Source organism: Rhea americana, unplaced genomic scaffold (genome assembly GCF_003343005.1).
Source record: "Rhea americana isolate MKP2758 unplaced genomic scaffold, rheAme1 scaffold_168, whole genome shotgun sequence".
NCBI lineage: Eukaryota > Metazoa > Chordata > Aves > Rheiformes > Rheidae > Rhea > Rhea americana.
The window spans coordinates 1,598,030-1,619,959 of NW_028185794.1; the positions used below are offsets into that span (position 1 = coordinate 1,598,030).

General features: G+C 40.6%; 1 protein-coding gene across 6 annotated transcripts in view; it reads left to right on the top strand.

Annotated features, from left to right (window-relative positions):
* NEO1 (neogenin 1) overlaps positions 1–21,930 on the top strand; it is a 131,707-nt gene that overhangs the window by 46,825 nt on the left and 62,952 nt on the right. For all 6 annotated transcript variants that reach the window (XM_085300739.1, XM_085300745.1, XM_085300740.1 and 3 more), the window contains exons 5-6: positions 13,525–13,679; positions 14,508–14,628. In XM_085300739.1, coding sequence (XP_085156865.1) covers positions 13,525–13,679; positions 14,508–14,628 — 276 coding nt within the window. The remainder of the gene's footprint in view (positions 1–13,524; positions 13,680–14,507; positions 14,629–21,930) is intronic.

Sequence of the window (21,930 nt, forward strand, 5' to 3'; positions counted from 1 at the left end):
CTTTTGATACTGTTTCTCGTAACATCCTCATAGGCAAGCTGATGAAGTAGGGGCTAGATGAGCAGACAGTGAGGTGGTTTGAGAGCTGGCTGAAAGGCAGAGCTCAGAGGGTTGTGGTCAGTGGCATGCAGGCTGGTTGGATGCCTGTAGCTAGCAGTGTACCCCGGGGGTCAATCCTTGGTCCTCTCCTGTTCAGATTGTTCATCAGTGACTTGGATAAAGGGACAGATTGCCCCCTCAGCAAGTTTGCTGAAGATGCGTAACTGGCAGGAGTGGCCGCTACCCTGGAGGGAGAGCTGTGCTGCTATTCGGAGGGCCCTTGGCAGGCTGGAGAGGTGGGCAGAGAGGAATCTCCTGAAGTTCAACAAGGGCAAGTGCAGGATCCTGCACTTAGGGAGGAGTAATGCCATACCCCAGGACAGGCTGGGGGCTGACCTGCTGGAGAGCAGCTCTGCAGAGAAGGACCTGGGAGCGCTGGTGAATAACAAGTTGACCACAAGCCAGCAATGTGCCCATGTGGCCAGCAAGGGCCAGCATTATTCACAAGGAAAGGCTAAGAAGGCTGGGACTGTTCAGTCTGGAGAAGAGAAGGCTGACGGGAAATCTTATGAATGTATATAAGCATCTGAAGGAGTGATGTAGAGAAGATGCGGCCAGACTGTTTCTAGTAGTGCTCAGCGATAGGACAAGAGGCAGTGGGCACGAACTGAAGCAGGAAACTCCATCTGAACATGAGAAAAAACTTCTTTACTGTGATGGTAACAGAGCGCTGGAAGAGGTTGCTCAGAGAGATTGTGGAGGCTCCTTCTCTTTTGCTTGGTCTGCTTAATAAGTTGAGCTTAGTGGTTTCACAGTTTTAGGTGTTCTCCTCACTATGCTGGATAAGATCAAATTTGCAGTTAACCTGCCCTAATGGTCTGTCCAGGCATAAGGCAGTTTGCAGAGTATAGCAATATAGACGTAACCAGATGCCCTTGTGCCCAAGTGCAARTTCAAGGAGGTGAAAGGAGTTGCAATGCCTAATTTTCATAGAAGTTGTCATTTTGATTCCACCAAATTTCAATTAAAACAGTTCAATATCAGAATATCTTTTAGAGAAGAAAAAAAAGAGTAGGCTGGGCCAGTGGAAGAGTAGTGACATACATTAAGGAAAGCTCAAAGTCTAATCTCATAAATAAACTGTTGTATTAACAAGTCATGCAGAATCYCATTTAAATTGAAATTCCAGGCATAAATTTGAAAAACACAGTATTGAGACTGTATAGCTGATCACCTCTCCAAAATAGTCATTGAAGATAGTCTTCAAGGTTGGTCACCACCTGCTAAGGAAAAGCAGAGGGACTGCAGGGCAGGAAGTCRATACAGGAGACTTCAGTTATCTCCATGTAGGTTAGATAAATATCACCTGCTAGACACTCTAATTAGCTGATATATGGAGTAACTAATTTGAAAATTCAAAGAGGTAGTTTTTTTTCTTGATTCTGAGCAGTGCGTGGAACTTAATTGAAAATTTGACTATCAGTTTTCTGGAACTGTGACCATAATGTACTTCCATACATTGACAGAAGCAACAGAAATCTCAGATCTGCTACAGAAGCATTTAATTTAGAAAGGGAGATCTGTGTGTTGCAGAGGAAGCTTATTAAAAGCAAAATTAAAAGAGGTAGCCAAAAAGAGTAAACACTTGGCAAGTGGCATAGCAGCTGTTTAAGGAACTGCACAAGGCTTGCGATGAATGACTAAAACCTGTCACAAAAAGGGGGAATCTTCTGGCAGCAGGGAAAGGAAAAAAGTGGTAAACTCTGTCACATTAATATACAAGTAATATAATAAAAAGCTTTTGAAAGTCATTTGCTAATAATATAAAAATCTTCTAATAAGTTTTTTTCAAGTCTGTCAGAGATAGGAAGCCTGCCTTCCTAGAAAGTGTAGGATCAACAGATAATTGAATATAAATTCAATTTATATTGGGGATTTATGTTTGGGATGGTAAGATGGCTAAAGTAGAAAAGGAGTTTTTGGTACCTGTGTTCTCCATAGAGTTGGAAGCTTTTTTTNAAAAAAAAAAAAAACAAACAGAGAACTGATTGGAGGATCTGCCTGAAATTGAAGAGCTAGAAAAATGGTTTTCAAAACAGATCTACAAAGTGAACAGTAACAAATCCTCAGGACCAGATGGTGTTCACTCARAATTTCTCAAGGAGTTTACGTGTGAAATCCTGAGTTACTAAGCATGGTGTGTGTAATCTATCACTTTAATTAATTAATTGGAAAGTTGGCTTGTGCGACAAAAAATTTTGGAAGTCTTGTGGGGGAAATCTGACATCTGGACCGGTCAAATTGCAGGATTGGAAGGGGGAAGTATAGAGTTAGTATGTACATGCAGAAACATGGGATGCTGGAACTGTTCACATATATTTTGTAGAAAAAAACCCACCTTACGAACCTCTTGAGAACCTTTTGAAAGATTTGCTGAGATATTATAGGTAGATATATACGAACTGGTATAGGGCTCTTGGATTTCCAGAATGCTTTTGATGTTCTCTCACTAAAAGTCTGAATAAAATGATGGTGCTGTGGTGTAATGTCCTCTTGTGGAATATAAATTGTTTAATGGATAGAAAATGAGAGTGGGATGATGGAGTTGGTTTCATCGGTGGAGCTGAGTCCGCTCTGTTCAGCCTTTCCGTAAGAGATCTGGAAAAGAGGACTGTTGGGTGGCCGAGTTTGCTGCTGATGCTAAGTTGAGTGGGGTAGTAAGAATGAAGGCCAGCGGTGAGGAGTTGCAGAAATATGTTGCAGTGTAAGAAATAAGCAGTAGAAAGGCAGGGGAAGTTCAATGTATATGAAGTGGTATATGCAATTAAAAGTAGTTCTAGCTGTACTTACATAGCAGTGGTCTCTCAACTGACAGGTTTTGCACAGGCATGAACTGTTGGAGTTGTAGTGTGTAGTTCTTTGAAAAATGCAAGATTGTAAAAACCAAGTCAAACGTTAGGAACGATTAGGAAAGGAATGGATAGCTCGAAAGAAAAATCATGGTGTTTAAATCTGTGATGTTGCTATACGTTGAATGCTGTATTTCTGGTTCCCTCATCTCTTAAAAGATGTAGCGAAGCTATGTCTAAGCTGAGAAAGGTCTAGAGAATGGAATAAGAGTGGTCAAAAGACACAGGAGTGTTGAGAATGGTTGTTTGCGTAAAATCACGAGTGCTATGGAGAAAGCAAATACATGACTGCTTGTTTCTCTTCGATTGCAAGAACCAGGAGGCATCACATGGCTGGCTGGCTCCAAGACTGCAAAAGTTTTCTTAAAGGATGCTGTTAAAATACTGGACTTACTGCTGTGAACATTAGGCGGTTGAATTAGGCATTAGGGTAAGTGATGCCGAATTTGTCACTTACCTGGATCTAGCAAGTGATGAGAACAGTTTATAAAAGAAAAATCCAATAAGGACTAGTAACACAAAGGTATCTTTTCTTTCTCAGGGAATCCCTCATCGAGAGATTGCTAGACTCTGGGAGAATACGTGGAGAACTGCTGCTTTTATGCTTTCACTGTTCTTAAATTCTTTCCTTTGTACCTGCTGTTGGCTCTTCTGCAGCACTGCACAAGCTTTACTCTGTTTTTATATTTACTGGATGCGTCCTGGTGCTGAACACCTGTTGTTCGCAAGTTATCAGAGTGCGGTCGTGTGGAAAACACTGCAAAGCACACTCCACACCTTCTGCAAATACTGGTTAGATGAGGTAGTTTTTCTAAAGGCTTCCCACTACTGCTGAAAAGAGTGACTAACAAAATGGGCCAGTTACGATTGCCTTTGTATAGATAGGATTAAGGGCAGCATGGATCATGCCACAGCTTTAATGCCAGCGTGCAATTACTGTGCCGAATTGGACTGCAACAGCTAAGGGTGCCCCACGTGTGAAACACGTACAGAAAAGTACTGCTGGTTCGTAGGGTGCTTGGACACCCAACACTTCCCAGGCGATTGCTTTGGTGGGCACCTATACGTAACCTCCGAGTGTCTGCTCTCCAAATCCACACRCAGAGCCGACAGCTCGCAGCCTACTCGTAATGATAGTTTTTACTTAGTTTTACTGGATGTACTCTGCATATTCAGAGGTTCGTACTGGTTAATTTCAAAGACTATTTTTAAATTTTACTAAAGCTTGTACTAAGAGTAAGAACCCATTTTTGTACCAGATTTGTCAGCAATCAATCGTTGTTTTAGAAATACATATTTTTAACAGGAGAGTGAAAATAAGATGTATTGTCTAGTCCAGCATGACTGGAGTTTGTTCATATATAAAAAGAATTCATGTTTGGGCAAAGATTTTTTTATATATATATATATGTGTGTGTGTGTGTGTGTGTATATATTTATATTTTTATATATATATATATATGAATGCTAGGTCATTTCTTCATTTTGTTCAATTTTTAAGTCATTCTACAGATTACCTATGGAGACTAGCATTAAGCTATTTCACCAAAATGTGATTTAGTTGCTTCAAAAAATTTCCTCTCCAAATTCTCCTTAAGAAGTGTGTCTCTGTCTTCCTGTTACATGTAACACGTGAAGGATCTTGGTTGTCTTTGCATTTTGAATTGTATCTTTTTTAGAATAAGGCAAGAACCTATTTCTGTGTAGGGACTCTCAATGTGCAAGGATGATATAAATAGGATTTTTCTCTCTTTACAGTGAGTATTTAAGTGTGCAGAGAATGAAGGAACATCCAGGGAGATTGAGGGCTGTTTATACTGTAGTCGTATGTAATTCAGTGCTCTGGAACACCAGCCTGATTGATGGGAGATCTGAGTTTAAGTCTCTGCATCTGACAGAAGACGTTAGCCTAGATTTTCCACTTCCCAGCTAAATGCTTTAATGTCTAAATATTAGCCTACAGAAAGACAATCAGTATTTATTTTCTTCCAACTTGTGACCTAAATTTTAAGTTACCTAATTATTTTTCTAATTATTTTTGGCTTAATCACTGAACTGAACTTTTTTATTTGCCATGGCACTCTCCTTGCCGGCACTGGCATTAGTGCTCACGATGCTACAAATGATCCTTAGAGAAGTTTTTGAAATCCTTTAATCCCAAATGAATTGGAGCCTATTCCATGAWGAATACCATTATGGGTAAAAACACGGCTGGCTTCTCTTCTGTTGTAGGGTAGATATGCTAAGCTAGTGCACGGGCCTTTGCACATGACGTGTGCCACTGCAGAGATGGTTTCTAGCTACAGTTCTTAAATAAATGGATTTCATTTAATTGCAGATAACTCCTGTTCTCGCAGAGATTACACAGCTACTTACAAAATAGGTATTTCACAGGCGGATGGAGTTCATGAAGTTACAGAATATAGGGCTAGAAGGCAGCTCAGGAGGTCTTCTARTCTGCCCGGAGCTTCAGAGCATGGATGAGTTGTATTTAAGTCGCTCCTGATGAGTGTTTGTTTAACGTGCGCCAAAAAAAAAAAAGCTTGCTTGGCTTGCTAGTCTGTTCCAGCACCACGTCTCCTTGCTCCCCCGCTGCATTTGAATTTAGATCTCATTCTTCAAACCTTTATCTGTAGTTTGTTACTGCTATTTCCCATTCCTCAAATGTACAGTTAACTATTCCTCCCTGAAAAAGTAATACATCCTTGTTGAATTACATCCTGATGCTGGAATTCTACTTTTCTAATTTGTCGAGACAATTTTGAATGATAATTATTCTTCAGTGTTCACCCTGTCTTGATCTGCAGAAAGTGGTAATATCATGCGATTGTTTTTTTAGTTTCCATTTCCAAAATGTTTATTTAGGAGCTGGACTCTGAAGAGTATTTCATGCTTCGACAATTTCTGAATGAAAGCTTTTCACTTTAAATGTGAAATGTTTGTTTTCAAATGGCTTCGGATCCGGTCTGGTCATACCCCTCCCTTGCCCTGCCCCGGAAAGCCTCTCTCCARGTAGTGGATGGTGTGATGCCTGTCCAGGTGGTGAGCAGGATCTAGGCAGTAGCTGCTGTAGTCTATCAGAGACACCGTTTGCACAACAAGTCCCTTTTGGTGTGCTTCATCTGTTAAACAAGTGGGAAAATATTCCTGTTGGGAAACATCCCACAGGTAGACAAGCATTGATCTATACGTATGCTGAGGTTAATTTGCTAAAATGTTAAAAAGCATCAATCTAGTTAAAAGCAGATGTATGCAGTCATCATCTCGCTAGGTAAGAAGTAAAATGATGCTGCTACCTCAGAAACCTTTATCGTCTTGCTGGTTTCTGATCATAATCTAGAATTTAGTTTTTTTATGTTAAAAAATGCTGTGCATGTACTAGTTTAGGTTTTTATAACATTTGGGGGTCTTGGTACACTTTTTTTTTTTTTTTTTTTTTTTGTATTCATTTAACAGTTTTCTGTGCATATTTTTCTAGAAAGATTCCATTTTATCACCTCTGGTTTGCTATGCAAATTTTCCAGCTGCATGTTAAATACGTTTTAAGGTGGTAACAGTGCTGTTCAGTGATTGAGAAGACTTGACTTTCCCAAAATTAGTCTTCTTTCTTTAATCTTTTTTTTTTAATAGAAGACTTCTCCATGTGCCTTTACTAGTTTTCAGAAAGAATATTTTAATTCAACAGTTTTCTTTAAGGTGTAATTTCTTTTTGTTCCAGGATACGTTTCAAGAAAAACAGCTTATTTGTAAAACTGTACTATAGAATTAAAAAAATCATTGAAACTTCTGTTGTGAAGCATCAATCTGTACATTTTCTCTCTCTTCTGGTGGCAATGGCAGGTCATGAAGGATGTGGTTTTGTTATTTTGRAGCAGAATCAAAATTTTGGAAAAACATTAATTTAGAAGGCCAATGAGTTTACTAACTAGTTTGCAGTAGCACTTAGTTACCACGAAGCGGAAAACACATTCAGAGACTTCGGTGAGTGTAAGACTCGCTGAGAGTATGGATGACTGTCACTCATTTCTTTATTGTTTAATGTTATCTTTTATCCTGAACTTACTCCATTTCTTTGGTTGACCTGGGGTAATAAAACACTTTGCCTGTCTTTTTAACGGAGTACATCTGCTCTGTGGGTGCTCCTCAGCAATGGGATAACACAAAAAGTTAAAAACATTCTCATCACAGTCTGCCTGAGGTGTCATGCTAAATTGCTCTCAGAAATTAGTCGGCTTCAGCTAACCGACCATGCAAATTTACAGAAAATTTTAAAGCTTTTCAAATCTTGTTTAACACCTTATTAAATTCTAGCAGTGCCATTTGCAGAAGCCTGAGCTGTACTTGCCACTTGGCAAGAAGATTTGGAGGAAGACCTATATGTTGTGGTGATACCTCTCTTTGTATCTATATGTTAATATTGATTCGAGGTTAACAGTGTGATCATCATATTCCAGAGTTGTCCCCTTTTTAGAAACACAGTTTCAGTTAAAAATGTGTTTTAACTTTRTAGGGACTCTAATAGGATTTTTAACTTACTCTCCCAGGAGGAAAAGGGAAAGCTTCTCCAGGTTTGCTGTTCTATGATGGTATGAAATGATTTCTGCTAATAAAATACTCAGTCTAAAAAATAATGGTAATTGTAGCTGTTAAATGAAATTTAAGGTTGGGATTCTACCCCCAACAGCTRTCAGAAGTGTCGTTACACAATGTGAGTCATTTGACCAAGGAAGTTTAAACAGTGATTTAGCGGAGATACACTATGATAAATTCCCTGGTCTACTTCGTTCTTGTATCTGGTAAGTGGAGTCTGCAAGAAGACGTTTTGAATTTAGAAATTACTTTTGTAATTGTGTTTTTTTCCTCTGTTAAGGGACCACTGTGATTTTTAAGATTTAAGTTGATTTTTAAGAAAGGTTAAAGCACAAGAAAAAGAGGTACTATCTAGAATAGCATTTTAATTTGGTTATTTTAGAAGAAGGTTCATTATGCTCATAGCTCAGAACCTTCAAAATTGTTGGTAGTTAGCTGTGCRGAACTTGAGTTTCCTTCTTTTCTTATTTAGTTACAGCTCAGCTTGAGCTTCACATTTAAAATAAGATTGCAAACCCAGAAACTTTCTGGTGTGATTGTAAGGCTGAAAGGAAAGCCCTTCAAGAGACTGAGAGAAGGACTGAGCATAATTAATTTTTCTCTCATTTGAAGCAGTACAGATGGTGGAATTGAAAATAGATTCTTTCAAGCAACACCCTGAAGGCCACGAAATTGTTCTCTTTCTGTCTTAATGAGAGAGACTAGGCAAGAGCTGCTAACCACTGAAAAGGTATTTGAGGAAACAGTCATTCTGTAAAGTTTACAGTAAGTAATGCTTCTTCATTAATATCCACATAGTTATTCAAAGGTTTCTAATCCTTTTGCCTTTAAAAATAAACCCACAGACAACGTGCATCCCAAGCTAACTTTTTTGTGAATTTACCATGTTGGAGGATGCTTGTGCGAAAGGATGAATTCAGTCAGAGTTTTAGGCCTCTGTGGTAGCATGTTTTGCTGTTCTTGYATCTGAAGATGAGGAGGGATAGTCTGTCCGGTCGGCTTTCAGTTCCTCTCATCACTTGTGTTTGTAGAAGGCAATCCATGCACAGCATCTGTTTCAGTTTCCTTTTCAACTTACATGTAATGCCTCTTATGTATGTGTAGCTTCTTAGTTTTCCTCATCATTTTACACCTGTTAGCTTAAAAATTTTTTTGGATGATTTCCCTTTTACGGGGATTTAACTTACACGTTTGAAGCAAAAATCCTTGAGTTTCAGAACTTAGCTGTGTACTTTGCAGATGCTGAGCAGCAAATAGTCAAGATGCTTTTTAAGTTGGGATAAAGTTTTAAAAAACTTCAAGGCAAAAGAGTTGTTGCTTATATTGTTCTCCCAAGATCACTATGCAGAAGAAAAGCTTTTAGAAACCTAAGCAGGATTAATCCCTGAACGATCCTGTGAGTTACGGCTCACCTTAACATTTGGAGGTTGAGCCAGCACAGGATATTAGAGCTTTGAGGTTGGCAGAGCTTCTGAATTGTCCTACAAAGACGTACTTGGATAATTCGGTCTGGTGGCTGTGAAAGCCTCTGTTGTTGCTGTATAGAATCATCTTCCGCTGGGATTGTCTCAAGCTATACAGCACATGGTAGCCGGTGACCCAGGGTGTTACGATACAGAAAGCATGAAAGTGTCCAAGTAAGCTCAAAATTCATCAAGCCAACAGCTATCAATCCACAACCAGCTATGCCTAAAAATGGATGCTTTAGGGAAGGATAGGAAAAGAGAGTAAGCATTTGAAGATACATCTACTGAATACTCTCTAAGCCTTCAGTAGTTTGTAATCTAGGGACATTCTGCACCAGATATAGTTTTAATATGCTGTGTAGTATATGCTCTTCCAGCAACTTGTCCAGTCTTTCCTTTTAACTTGTTGTCACCCATAGCATTCCCATGGCTCAAGAGCTTTAAGTATGTATTGTGTAAAGAGTCGTCATCTTTTGCTTATCGTTGATCAACCGGGGTGCCCTTTGCAGACCTTTTCCAGTTCTGTTACCTTCCTTGGGAACTGGAGGGAGCAGAGCCGCTCTCACATGCAAGGTGTGGCTACGCCATGTCTTCATATAGCAGCTCAGCAACATGCTGTGCTTTATTTTCTGCCCCTTTCCTAACAATTCTTTACATTTAATTCACTTTTTGGATACTGCTGGGCGCTGCCGGCCTTCCTGATACCTGTGATTTGTACAATGCCCGTGCAGTAGCTGGGATGCCACCTCCATCCTACCACCYCTTTCTTGGGAAGCAGAGGACACAAAGCCATGTACAGGTAACATTCCAGAAAACTAACCAACTGCTCCASTAGCCTGACATATGGTTTGATTGATTGATTGACAAGTGTATATCTGATGCATTTTAAAGTGAAAATGTTCTTCTTCTCTGTTGACAAAAGAGTGGGAGATGCTYGTGGCTGGGGACTCTGTGAGGGCCCTGCTGCACACGTGAAACACTGTGTAAACAGCCAGCCATTTACATTTTTGTTTGCCTGGTAACATTAAGAGGGATAGAGGAGTGGGCTGAGCTGCCAAGTTGTCTTTGAAGTTTAATTGTCTGTTTGGTAACGGAACACATAATCTTCCATTACAAATCTTATTTTATGTGGTAATTGGCTCATTTGCTCTCTGGTTATCAATTTGACTTCTCTACCACAAACATCTGCACTTGCATTGTGTTAATTGGTGTGAATGCTAAACATTGGCATAGTTAAACTGTAAAAGTGCATTTTAAAAGCATTTTTTAATTCATTAACTGGAAAGGAAATGATAATAAACTGCGCACTTCTCATGTTATCCCTTTGTAAACAGCTTGGCATTTTCTCCACAAGAAAGAAAAGCAAAATCACTTTGAAGAAATATTGTGTTTCAAATTCTTAATGTCCTAAATCAAAAATATTTGAGAGCAGGTAAAGGGATATTTAGTTCAACTTGCACTTTTGTGATAAATCTCATGATTTGCTATTAATGCATGTTTGTGGATGTTGTCCCAAGTTAGAGCGATGTCAGTCGCTAGAGGCATTTGAGTAATTATCCAAATATCTTTGCTACAAATTAAACATTAGGAGTGAGAAAACAGGAATAATCCGAGAACTCTGTATTCCACTAATTCTCTGTGTCAGATGTTGTGGGCATCCGTCATACCAGCACTTGCATTACAGCGACCCTCCCTCCTCCTCAGCCTCCATCCCTCTCTCGACACRTGTTCCTTTTATGTTAGTGATAGCCCATTCCAAACTTCTTCTTAGCCCTTTTTCCTTCTTCTGAGATTTAATTTTGCTTTTAAAACCTGCTAACGCCTTATCTGAAAGGTGAATGCAGAGGGAAGTTTTAACCACTGTCAAGGGATATGAAGCAGGAAATCAGTGGAGCACCACTGGAGATGTGTAGCCACCAAGGGTTTGTKATGGTGTCCTCCTGTAATCCTCAGTCGATGCCCGATGGGTATATTGAGGAGTAGCAACCTGTCCTTTCCAGTGTCTCTCTTAACTGAGGGAAGGTCGGCTTTGTCTCTTCTGTGATAATTACRCTTATTGTCTCCTGCATAAAAGGAATATACTAAACCCTAATTCAAAAGCATCCTAAATATGTAGTTAACATTTTTTGGCAGTAGCTCCTTGAACCTGAACTAGCTAATTTTTGTATTAGGAGCCTCTTGTGATCTTATTGGACTTCTGTTGTGTATCTCTTCTGTGGTCCTGGAGCCTTCTGGCATAGCTACTAGGTAGAGCAGGCGTTGCAATACTGTGGGCTTTGCAGATATTCTGACACGATCGGATCCATTTCTTTACACAAGTTTTGCGCTTTTGGCAGTGAATGCTGCTGGCTTGTGTAATTAGGATTCCTGTGATAAATTTAATACATAGCCAAGGAATTAAAGACAAGCCTGTAAAGAACATGATGAAAAGAGGAGCCTTSTACTTGGTGGGAAAGCTAACTTTTCATGTTTCTAATTTTTGTGTGTTTCCTTTCTGCAACTATATAAGCACTTYAAAAATGGAGAGAGACCGATTGTAAGGAAATCAGACCACAAACTATTGATAAAACAGATTCGGGGACAAGCTTACCGCTGATTACAAATAGCTATAGATGAGAAAGCAGTGATCTATCACGGGCCTCTCTGAGATCCGTGCGACACATCTAGGAAGGGGCAAAGGCAGTAGTAGGATGGAGTTGAGCGAGATGCTTGCTCTAGAGATAACACTGTATCTATGTCATTTTTCAAGGTGCTCGCGAGCCTCATCTGAAATTGCACACAAATAACCAAAACTCTGCGTGCTGCGAAGATGAATTCAAACTAGAAAAGATACGGAGGRTCTATGAGGATGGTGCGGGTGGTTTGTCGTGCCAGCGGGGCCAAAGCAAACGTGACTTGTTGTGCCTGGGGTCTAGGGTGGGAACGGAGCAGTGTGGCTCCCTGTAAAGACCTGGAGACGAATGCCAGGAGCATTAAAATAAAAGGCAGCATTGCCATAAGAAATAAGTAGCAACAAATTGGTCGCAAATAAATTTAGAAATCAGGTTTTATATGTCAAAGGAGTGATGTTGCGGTTAGTACAACCATCTGATACAAATACTAAGTACAAAAATATCTACAGGCTTTTAAGATGGAGATTAAGGGAAATTTATGGAAATTATTACATGAAATGGTTGTCTGAAATCACAGGCAGCTGGACTGGCTGAGTCCAGATTTTGGCTCCCATGTGAAAGGTAAATAGGTATCTACATCTTTATTAATTTCTGGTATAGAGCTGCGTAAGTGTCCAAGAGTTACTCCACCTTCTTGCTCTGTAAAGAAATACTACCAGATTTTAATGTTCAGTTATTTCATGTATAATCCGAAGCTCTAGGTTTTCTGGTGGGCTGTTGTTTCTGGGTGCCTATTTTTTATAAATAAATAAATAAATAAAATCTGTGGCCGACCTTTATGTGAAGGAAAATGGATTATTTCAGTGGAAGGAGTGCAACGTGGTCTGGTATTCTGTAATGCCTCGCGTGAAATAAATCCCACGGAGAAGTCGGGGCTGTAAAACGTTTGCCCGGCGCTGCAGCCCTTGCTTATTGACTTTCTTCGGTAAATGTTAAAGGGCGAAAGGGCACTTATGACTTTCCTGGAACTCGACCCATCAGGTCTGCCCGTGCGAGGAAGCAGATTGCCCGTATGTCGGTGAGCGTACTGAAAACAAACAAACGGGACCATTCTTTGTAATGGATGGTACTTGAATGAGATGTTCCCGTGCGCGGCTCCTCTTCCTGCTGCTAAGCGGAAGAAGCTCGGCAGCCTGGGGTGCAGCTGGATGCTCAGTGACACAGTTTTCCGTGGAAATATTTTAAGTATGTAGATATTGGCTTTGGATACTACGGGGATTCTATTACCAGAAAATCTGCATGTTTGAATTTTTACGGATTTTGAATATCTTTATTGTAATTAATCTTGTTTGGAGTAAATAATGACATTTAAAAAGGTAGCCAAGACCGGGAGGTAGCAGCGCTGGTGTGCATAATTAGCTAGAGTTTGTGCCCTGATACGATTATAGAGACATTGTGTATTGAAACAGTCCAAAAACGTTTCCCCTTGCAGATCTTTGGAATAGCAGTTTGGGTTTGGGTTTCTCACTGTCTTTGGCCGCCCATGGGTCCGTTTGCTGTGCTTTCCAGAGCCAGACTATTTCTCTTGATTTAAAATTTTTTTTTTTTTTTTTTTTTTTTTTTTTTTTTTTTTTTTCCATCTTGCTTTGGTTTCTGTTTTTCACATGTTCCCAAGAGGTCGTGCTGAATTTTTTTTCCCCCAACAGGATGCAAAAGAATCTTGAACAAACGTGTCTTCTGTTTGGCTTGGCTCTTCTCGTTCATTAAAATGTGCCGTTTGGACTTGCAGAGGAGCCCGAGTTGGGTGCACGCTTCTCCCACCGCGATGGGAGATRTTTCTGAGCGCAAGCGCAGCTGCCATGGCGTTGTGGGTGCTAACGCTCTGTTTTCTCTCTCCTCCGTTCCAAGTTCCTCCTGAGTTTCTGAAGCGGCCCACAAATATATATGCGCACGAATCCATGGACATCGTGTTTGAGTGCGAGGTGACAGGAAAACCTACTCCGACGGTGAAATGGGTCAAGAACGGAGATGTGGTGATCCCGAGCGACTACTTCAAAATCGTTGTAAGTACCCCGTCGGTTTTGCACTTTGTAAGCTCCTGACCTGTGGCTTAATCCTCTTGCAYGTTTGCGTAGCAGCTCGGCTTTTCTGTAGGACCAGCTTCCTGGTTTTGCAGCTTGGGGCCTGGAAGGATTAAATGGTTTCTGGAATGCTCTAATGCTCCGTAATTGAGTCATTGCATTGAAACGCTAAGGCATGTTGCTTATAGTGTGTGACTCTATTTCTTTACACTTGGATTTTCCATCAGAGAGAGGGGGACACGCACAACAGTGACGAAAGGCAATTTGTTGCTTGAACCTGTTAAAAAGTTCGCCATTAAATCTGGTTGTGCGTGTTTTCTGCCGTCGTCTGTGATGGATGAAAATTACAATTTCAAACACGGATTTAAATTGAAATGTAATGGAGTTGTGTATCGTGAATTTTGGCATGCCACTGCTGCTACTGTGAACCTTTAGATGTAGTGGAAGTCATTACTGAGACACAGTTTGGACTTACTGATGGTATAATTGGGTACACCTGAGGCTACAGGATTGAACAGCGGGTTATTTGGTTATTTTCAGGGCTTAAAATATCAAAATGGCTATGTGAATGTTACGACTTGTGATGCTAAAATTGATAGTTCTAATAGTAAGAACTTGTGCTGATTTTTGGTACAGCGCAATTTGAGGATTCAATGTAGAAAGAGATGACATCTGACAGGAACTCCGAGTATGCTTGTGTGTCTTACTGTTCCGAAATTTCTCCTGTCATAGTAAAGTGCTGTAATAACCTGTTGTTTTTGCGATTGCAGCCCATGTTTTCAAGTGTTGCGTTTAACCTTTATTCCTCAGAGAGAACATAATCTGCAAGTTCTGGGTCTGGTGAAATCGGATGAAGGATTCTATCAGTGCATTGCGGAAAATGATGTTGGAAAYGCACAGGCTGGAGCCCAGCTCATAATACTTGACCTTGGTAAGATAAACAGTGACAGTATAGTGCCGGAAGACGGGGAGGAACAGTTTCGAGGGACCTTTTGCACCTCATGTGTTGTATCTATAATTCTGCTAGGCTGGGATGGCTTTTCTTAAAGCATCTGAGTGGCTCACTGTCATCTTCTTACTGCACATTTAGAGTTACTTGGAGAAATTAATGAGTTCTGCAGGATTCACCTTGTATTTTGGAAAATACTTGGGAAATACTTAGTGCAGTAATAAACCAGAGCCAGAGATCTGAAATATTATTGCATGCCAAGATTTTAAAAAATAGTGAGACACCTGAGCTGATACGATCACTGTGTTTACAAAACTGAAAAATGAGTACTGTACGAATGAACTATTTCATGCTAAAATCATTGCAGTGTCAGAAACTTTTTTCTGCTCTCATTGTAAAAAGTAGTAAGCTCTATCACTTCTGCAAACTGCAGATGCTAGAAAAAAAAATTTTTTTGAGTTAGACTTGCAGTCTAAGACAAATATTTGGTATTGAACTGCAGTCAGTGGAATCACTTACAGCGCTCACCTTCTCGCTACTGAAATGTGCAGTGTCCTGCACCACATATTTGGGATATTAGAAGAGAATTGTTGTTGTGGTAAAAGAACTACTTTGATCCGGAAAAAAGGTAGTAAAAACATCTGTGCTTAAGGCATCAGCTTGTTTTGCTCTTAGAAGTCACAAGGCTCTTGAAAATAGTTACGTATGACTGGAAGCATGATGTAGTTTCATGCTTGGCATTTTAGCAGATGCCAAGCAGCTAGACCTGATTTTAGTGTTCCAGGTACAGAGAATAAACAGTTACGGATGTGCCATAAAGCGATATAYCTTCTATTTCTTTTCTGGCTGTTTTGAAGAGTAGTTGTGCACTTTTAACTTCTTCTGAATTCTGCTYTGGATACGGGTATGTTCATTGCTGGCTGAAGAGATGCATGTACTTCACGCAGCCGTGGCTGCAATGAAAGGTGCCCTCTACTGGGTTCAGGAGCTTTAATGCTCCGAAGCCGTGGGATTTCAACCTCAGACTGGTGTTAGGCGTCTGGATCCAGTACTGGCCTACTGTCCTCATGTTGCCAGAAAAATGATGAGAAGTAATTTTATTTCTGCTGTGTGCATGAATCACCTGAGTAGTTTCCAAATCTTTTACGCAGAAGCATTATCCCGTATTTTCCACTTTTGAAAAATATTGAGTGATTAGTGTACTTGAGTTTTGAAGTCATGCCCTGCCCAAGTTTGTACTTTCACCCAATTCCCAGTAGCGGTACATAAATTATTATTATTGTTATTATTTTAGCTCCTGTGGTCTCACTCTTTTCCGTCCCCTGTTGTTCGCCCGGTGGTTTCTCCTTCCTGTTCTGCTCTGGCAACCCGTCCAGTTGTACGAAAGGACTTTGCCTTGTAACGCTGTCCTTTTTCTTTTGCATGCTGCCAAAGGATTACGGATGCAGTGTTGGTGGAGTCTAATATCGGGTGTAAAATCACACCCACGAAGTAATATCGTTCTGTTACATGGCCTGCAGTGTTTTTAACAATACACTCCCTGTGTAACACTGATACATATTTAGTTGTTGTTCTTTTCCAACAGTAGAGATGATTACATGGTACATCACTGGAAGTACACTTTATTTTTTTGTTATTAAGTAGTGGCATAACAAGTAGTGCAGTAGGCATGAATGTGCTGTGCCTTAGTGCAGATTTATAAAAAGTGGTATAATATATATACTCAAAGAAAATGCCAATATTTGCTATCTTATGTTAATACAATAGCACAATAAATAAGTGGTGAAGAGGGAAGCTATGTGAAGGTATCGTATACAATATTCTTTCCTGAAAGTAAAATATCAGATGTATATTTTCTTCAGTCTTAGACGGTAGCRTAATTTTTAAATCTAACAGGCATAAAGTAGATAAGTGATAATCTGCTACARCAAAAATCTTTCTGTACCTGGACATTGATTTCTAACTCTTCAAGGATCAATATTTTGGTGTTCCACCTTGTCCTCTGCCCAAAGAGAATTGCACTGTGCAGGAAAGCCTTGCATGCATGTGAGTGGGTGTATATTGTGGACGCTTATATATTAAGTTCAATATAATTATTGATCAGATGTAAGTTTCTTTTGCGTTGATCTTTTGTGTATTTTTTGTATTTTGGAAAGCCTGCAATGTTTGTGGATGTTATTTGCGGAAGGTATTGACTGGCTAAAAAAGATAGGGTAATTTAAAGACTATTAAGGTGTCTATTTTATTTGCAGCTTCCCTGATGACTTAACTGCTTGGAAAAAAAGACTGCAGTAGGAACTGGATTGGCTGTACAATCTCCAACTTTTCCATTTTCTGCAATATGTAAAAGAGAATTGTGGCATGGAGAATTTTAGKGTGACTGTAGTTGAGGAGGTTGAAGGGGGAGACGGAGCAGGACTCGGGTAAATGATCTGGGTAAATACTCTTTTACGAATATCCCTTGCACTTTGGGTGCAGCATTCTGCAAGAGAGTTAAAAAGTAGCCTTTCCTCTTGATGTTGAGTACCTTGGGAGCTGCAGTGGAGGGCAGGACAGCCTTTTAGGGAGAATTTGAAGAACTACTTAGGAGGGAGCTAAGTTCTTCCTCTTCACTTGCCCTCTGCCAGCCTTTGACAGTCCTGATGCTCCTGTCTTGGCCTTGTGGACTGAGTAGATAAACTGTCTTTGCTTATTTCCTTCAAATACCAYCATGGAGATCCTCCTGCATATCACAATGAGAAGTAAGAAACTTGGTCTTTGTAAGTCTTTCCCAAGTCTAAGTACTTGGGAATGACAGTCTCAAGAACCTCGGAATTCGACTCCTTTTACGCAAAAACAACTTTTTCTCTTTTACTTACAATTATATCCTGTTTGGTCAGCGTTTGACCTTCTCAATTTTACAGCATATGGATCAGATACAATAATATGCTCRCTAGTTCTGGCAAAGCTCTTCTCTGCTATCATTTGTACAGCATTATTTTGCATGAACTTTTGTTCGTGAAAACCTCAGCAATGTATACGTTTGGCTTTTCTTGGTAGAGGTTAAGTGGTAGTGACAAGACTGAAAAATTCAGCCAGGACCTGTAACCTGGCCTTTTTCAGTGTATCTGGCATTGCTTCGAATCACCATTTGGGGACTGCAAAAGAACAGGTGGTAGTAAGTGAAAGGAGGTGCCTTTGGGGGAGGAAGGCAGATGGTTCCCTGTCACCCCTATGTGATGATAGGCATTTGACAAGTAATCAGGCAGCAAAATAGGAGTGATTACCGAGTGTGCTGTACAGAAAAATCATACACTRTAAACAAATATGCCACAATGTTCAGAGAACACTTTCAAAACATCGTTCGAGATGCACTGTGTCACCTTTAAAATTTTTAAGTAAATGTAGTTTACTAAGTGATTTTTGTATTTGCAGGCTGCAAAAGGTAACGTTTAGAGCCGTGGTCGTGAGCTGTATAGGGGTGAGATCTTGAAGCGAGTGAACGAAATGATGCTGGTTTCCAGTAACGTGCCCCATCAAGATTTTTTGTAGCGGACCTATCCATTTCTTTAAATTATCAAGAAAAATAGTTCATATCTAAGAATGGATACCCTGTATGTGAATTAATATTGCCAAGAGCACTGTGCAGCATGAATAAGGAGCAGGAGGAATTAGGAGTCTGTGTGTTGTTGCAGAGCTGTGAAGCCATTGAGATTATGGAGACGTGTTGAGATAGCTCACGCGATGAGAGTGCTCCAAAGGTTGGAGACAGGCTCTTCAGGAAGGACAGAGCAGGGAAGCAAGGAAGAGAGTTGTGCTGTCCGCAAAGGAGWGGTTTGAATGCAAGTAGCTTTGCCTTGGGGTGGGTGACAAGCCAGCCCAGAGCTTGTGTAATGTTCAGAGGATGGAAAGATGGCATAGTGGAGCACCCGCTACAAACCACCTAATCAAAGGGAGCACCATTTTTCAAACARCTGGGGGAAGCCTCAAGATTGCTGTCTCTCGCACTCATGGTTTATTTTTAACCATCTGGTACATGCTGGAAAGGCAGTTTGTGGTGTGGCGAATAATGAACCGACGAGTGGAGCTGCTATTCATGAACAAAACAAAAGAACCTGTCAGAGATACAAAGGTCAAGGCAGCCTTGGCAGCAGTGATCATAAGATGCTTGGATTTAGGCYCCTAAAAGAGGTGAGAAGGAGCAAAGCAGAATTACAGGAGAGGAGGTTTTGGCTCGATGTGGGAGACTGCGATGGGCAACAGGAGAACTTTGATCCCAAAGGACGGCCTCCTCGAAGTACAAGAATCCGTTCCAGTGCGTGGAAAGTTGAACAATATACGGAAAACGAGGGTCACCTAGTGGAGCTCAGACCCAGAAAGGAAGTACGTAGAAGTTGGAAGCAGAGGCAGAAGAGTGGGGGACTGATCATTCTGGGGCCAGAATACCTCCATACAATAGCACAGGCTGGGTGCTGCCTGACTAAAAGGCAGCTTTGCAGGAAAGGACAGGCCCAAGGAAGTGATAATTTTCCTCTATTTGGTACTTGTAAGACCGTATCAGGACGATCTCGTCCAGTTTTAAACTTCTTGTACAAGAAAGGCAAATTACATCCTGGAGCACCATTAGAGAGCCACCAAGATGATTAAGGGGGCTGGAGCGCCTAATCTGCTGAGGCACTGAGAGGAATAAGAGGGCATCTTACTGCTCCACAGGCTAATGGGAGTAGATGGAGCCAACCTTCTCTCAGAGGTGGACCTTGAAAGGATGACATGAAATGGGCAAAAGTTGGAAAAAGGGAAGTTCAAATTAGATTTGAAGAAACAATTTCATTGGGAGGATAGCTAACAGTTAAAACAGGTTGCCCAGGGAGGCTGTGAAATGTCTCTTCTTGGAGATATTTGAGACACACTAGGACAAGGCCCTGAGCAAAGTCGGCCCTGGTTTGTGCGGGCAGGTGGAAGAGATGACCTCCAGAGGTGCCTTCCAACTGGTATTTTACTGTGATTCAGAAAAAAATGTCCATCTGAGAGGTGTGAATGGACCTTATTTACCTCTTTGAAGTTTGCAATCTTAAGTCAAATTATGATGATTTGAAATACATACTACCCTGCTGATCTCCTTATGAGAAATGTAAATGCCTGTTACTGGATACACAGTTTGATATTGCAAACCAAATTTGATTAAAGTATAGCACCACTTCTATTACACTGTGTGATATTAATTTCCTCCACTGAATTGCCTTATGGGAATCCTAATTCTGAGAGAGTATTAAAGACATCATTTATTGACCTAAAATTCGTGCTCTCCCTGTGTAATCAAATCGAGTCTGGGCCCCATTGCTGCGTGAATAATTTTATCTTACGTTGATGCTTCAGTGCTAGAGTTTGGCAATGAGCTATGTCAGGTCTGATGACAGTGAAATGAAGTGTGCTGGCATTCTGGAAAGTTTTCCAGAGTCAGCATATTTTGGCTACAACTGAGCCAAAAATAAGGTATTTTTATATTGCAAGTGGAATTTTTGGCTTTTGCTATATGAGACTATGGAGACACATACAATGCAATATAGCTGATTTCAGTTCAGTTCATGACTTTGTAGTGATACTGGAGGCTGATTGAAATGTGTTAGGTGGCACTTCAGAAAGCGTGATATTTCCGTCCTCTCACTCTTTGCTGTTTGGAGCAATTATAGTACCTCTGTGGCAGTACTGGTTGGGTGCTGAGATTATTTCAGGCTTGCACAGACTCAGAGGTTTCCAGTGGAAATGAGCAACTGCAGACTCCAATCTTGCATGCTGTTTCAGCTCCCACACTTTGATGCCAATCAAGGAAAACTTCCAACTACAGATGGATTTCCAATTTCTTATTAGTCAAACCTTGGACTTAATTTTTCTGTGAAGGAGGAACTGTCTCTTTAACTGTGATATATGGCTATTACTATTCAGAATATTATTTGTTAATATTGAATATTGAATTTTCAGAGAATCTGCAAACAAGGACATTTCAGATATAGGAAGAGGGGGTGAGGAGACAGGCTAACCAGATAGGTTTGCTTCTTCTCCAGCTGTTCCCAAAAACATGAAACAGCAGATCTGACCAGTTCTACTCGAATTGAAAAACTGTCGGTGCATTGCTCAAGATACGTTTTTGGGGGGTTTTTTTGCTGAAAGGATTTCAATACATTTGTTAAAACAGAAAAAGAAATTAGTCTGTCAGTGTATAAATAAGTCTGTCAGGAAATAAGGGTGGCAAGGTTCTGATCTGGAGAGATAAACATGTTATTTCATTGTATCATGTTGAGCACTAAGGAAAACAGTCTTTATTATAGTTGAACATAGCCGCGGTCAGAAGTGTCGCCGTGCAGGACTGCGCTCGAAGAGACACCACCACTCTCTGGGTTTGACTGATGACAGGAAGAAATAATCATGGGGAAAAAGGGCTGAGATTTTGGGGCAGGCTTCTCKAAGTGTATTGAGAACTGGATTACTGTACATAATCAAGGAAAACAGAAGTGGAAGGGAATTCAGGTTGTCCTCTAGCCCATGCAGAGTCTGTTCTGCGTCGGACATTCTCGATAGATGTCTGCGTTACTTATGCAATAAAAAGCAGACAGAATAACTCGACGGCATATCCCTCAGGTAGTCTCTTGCAGTGTTCTGTTTTGCTTATAAATGCAATCCTTAAAAAAATATTCCTAGCTTAAATCTCCCTTGCTTCAACTCTACGCTCATTGCTTTTTGTCCCTCCTCTCCAAGGTAAACGGGAGTGAAGTTCTTTGCTCCTTTCTGTGTATTTGAAGTTTGTTACAGTATATTCCCTCTTTTCTTCTCCGGGTTGTGGAAAGGGGTAGTTCCACTGGCTTTCTCCTGTGGGGAACATTTTTTAGGTCTCTGACCACTGTCACTGCTCTCCTCAGGACTTGACCGTTCCTGAAGCGCAGGGTCCCAACCTGAGCATGGCTTTGCAAGCGAGGCTGTACCAATGCTGAACCGAGGAAGAAGGTTGSTTCTCCATCTTCGAGGTTGTAGTTCTGCTTAGGTAACAGGATGGTTCTGTTTTTTTTTGAAACACTATTGGCTCATCTCAGCTTGTGATCTGTTACCACAAGTGTATCCCTTCTTACTTAACTTTTTACTAGGTAATTGTCATTTTTCCTTTATTTGTCCAGTCATTTCTTCTTGCCTGAGTGTACGGTGGAGAACCTTGCATTTGTCCCTGTTGTGCATCACAGTTTGCTTTTTCCAGGCTGTTTCTCCGCTTTGACAACATGCTTTGAAATTCCGACCCTGTCTTTCAGTGCACTCGCA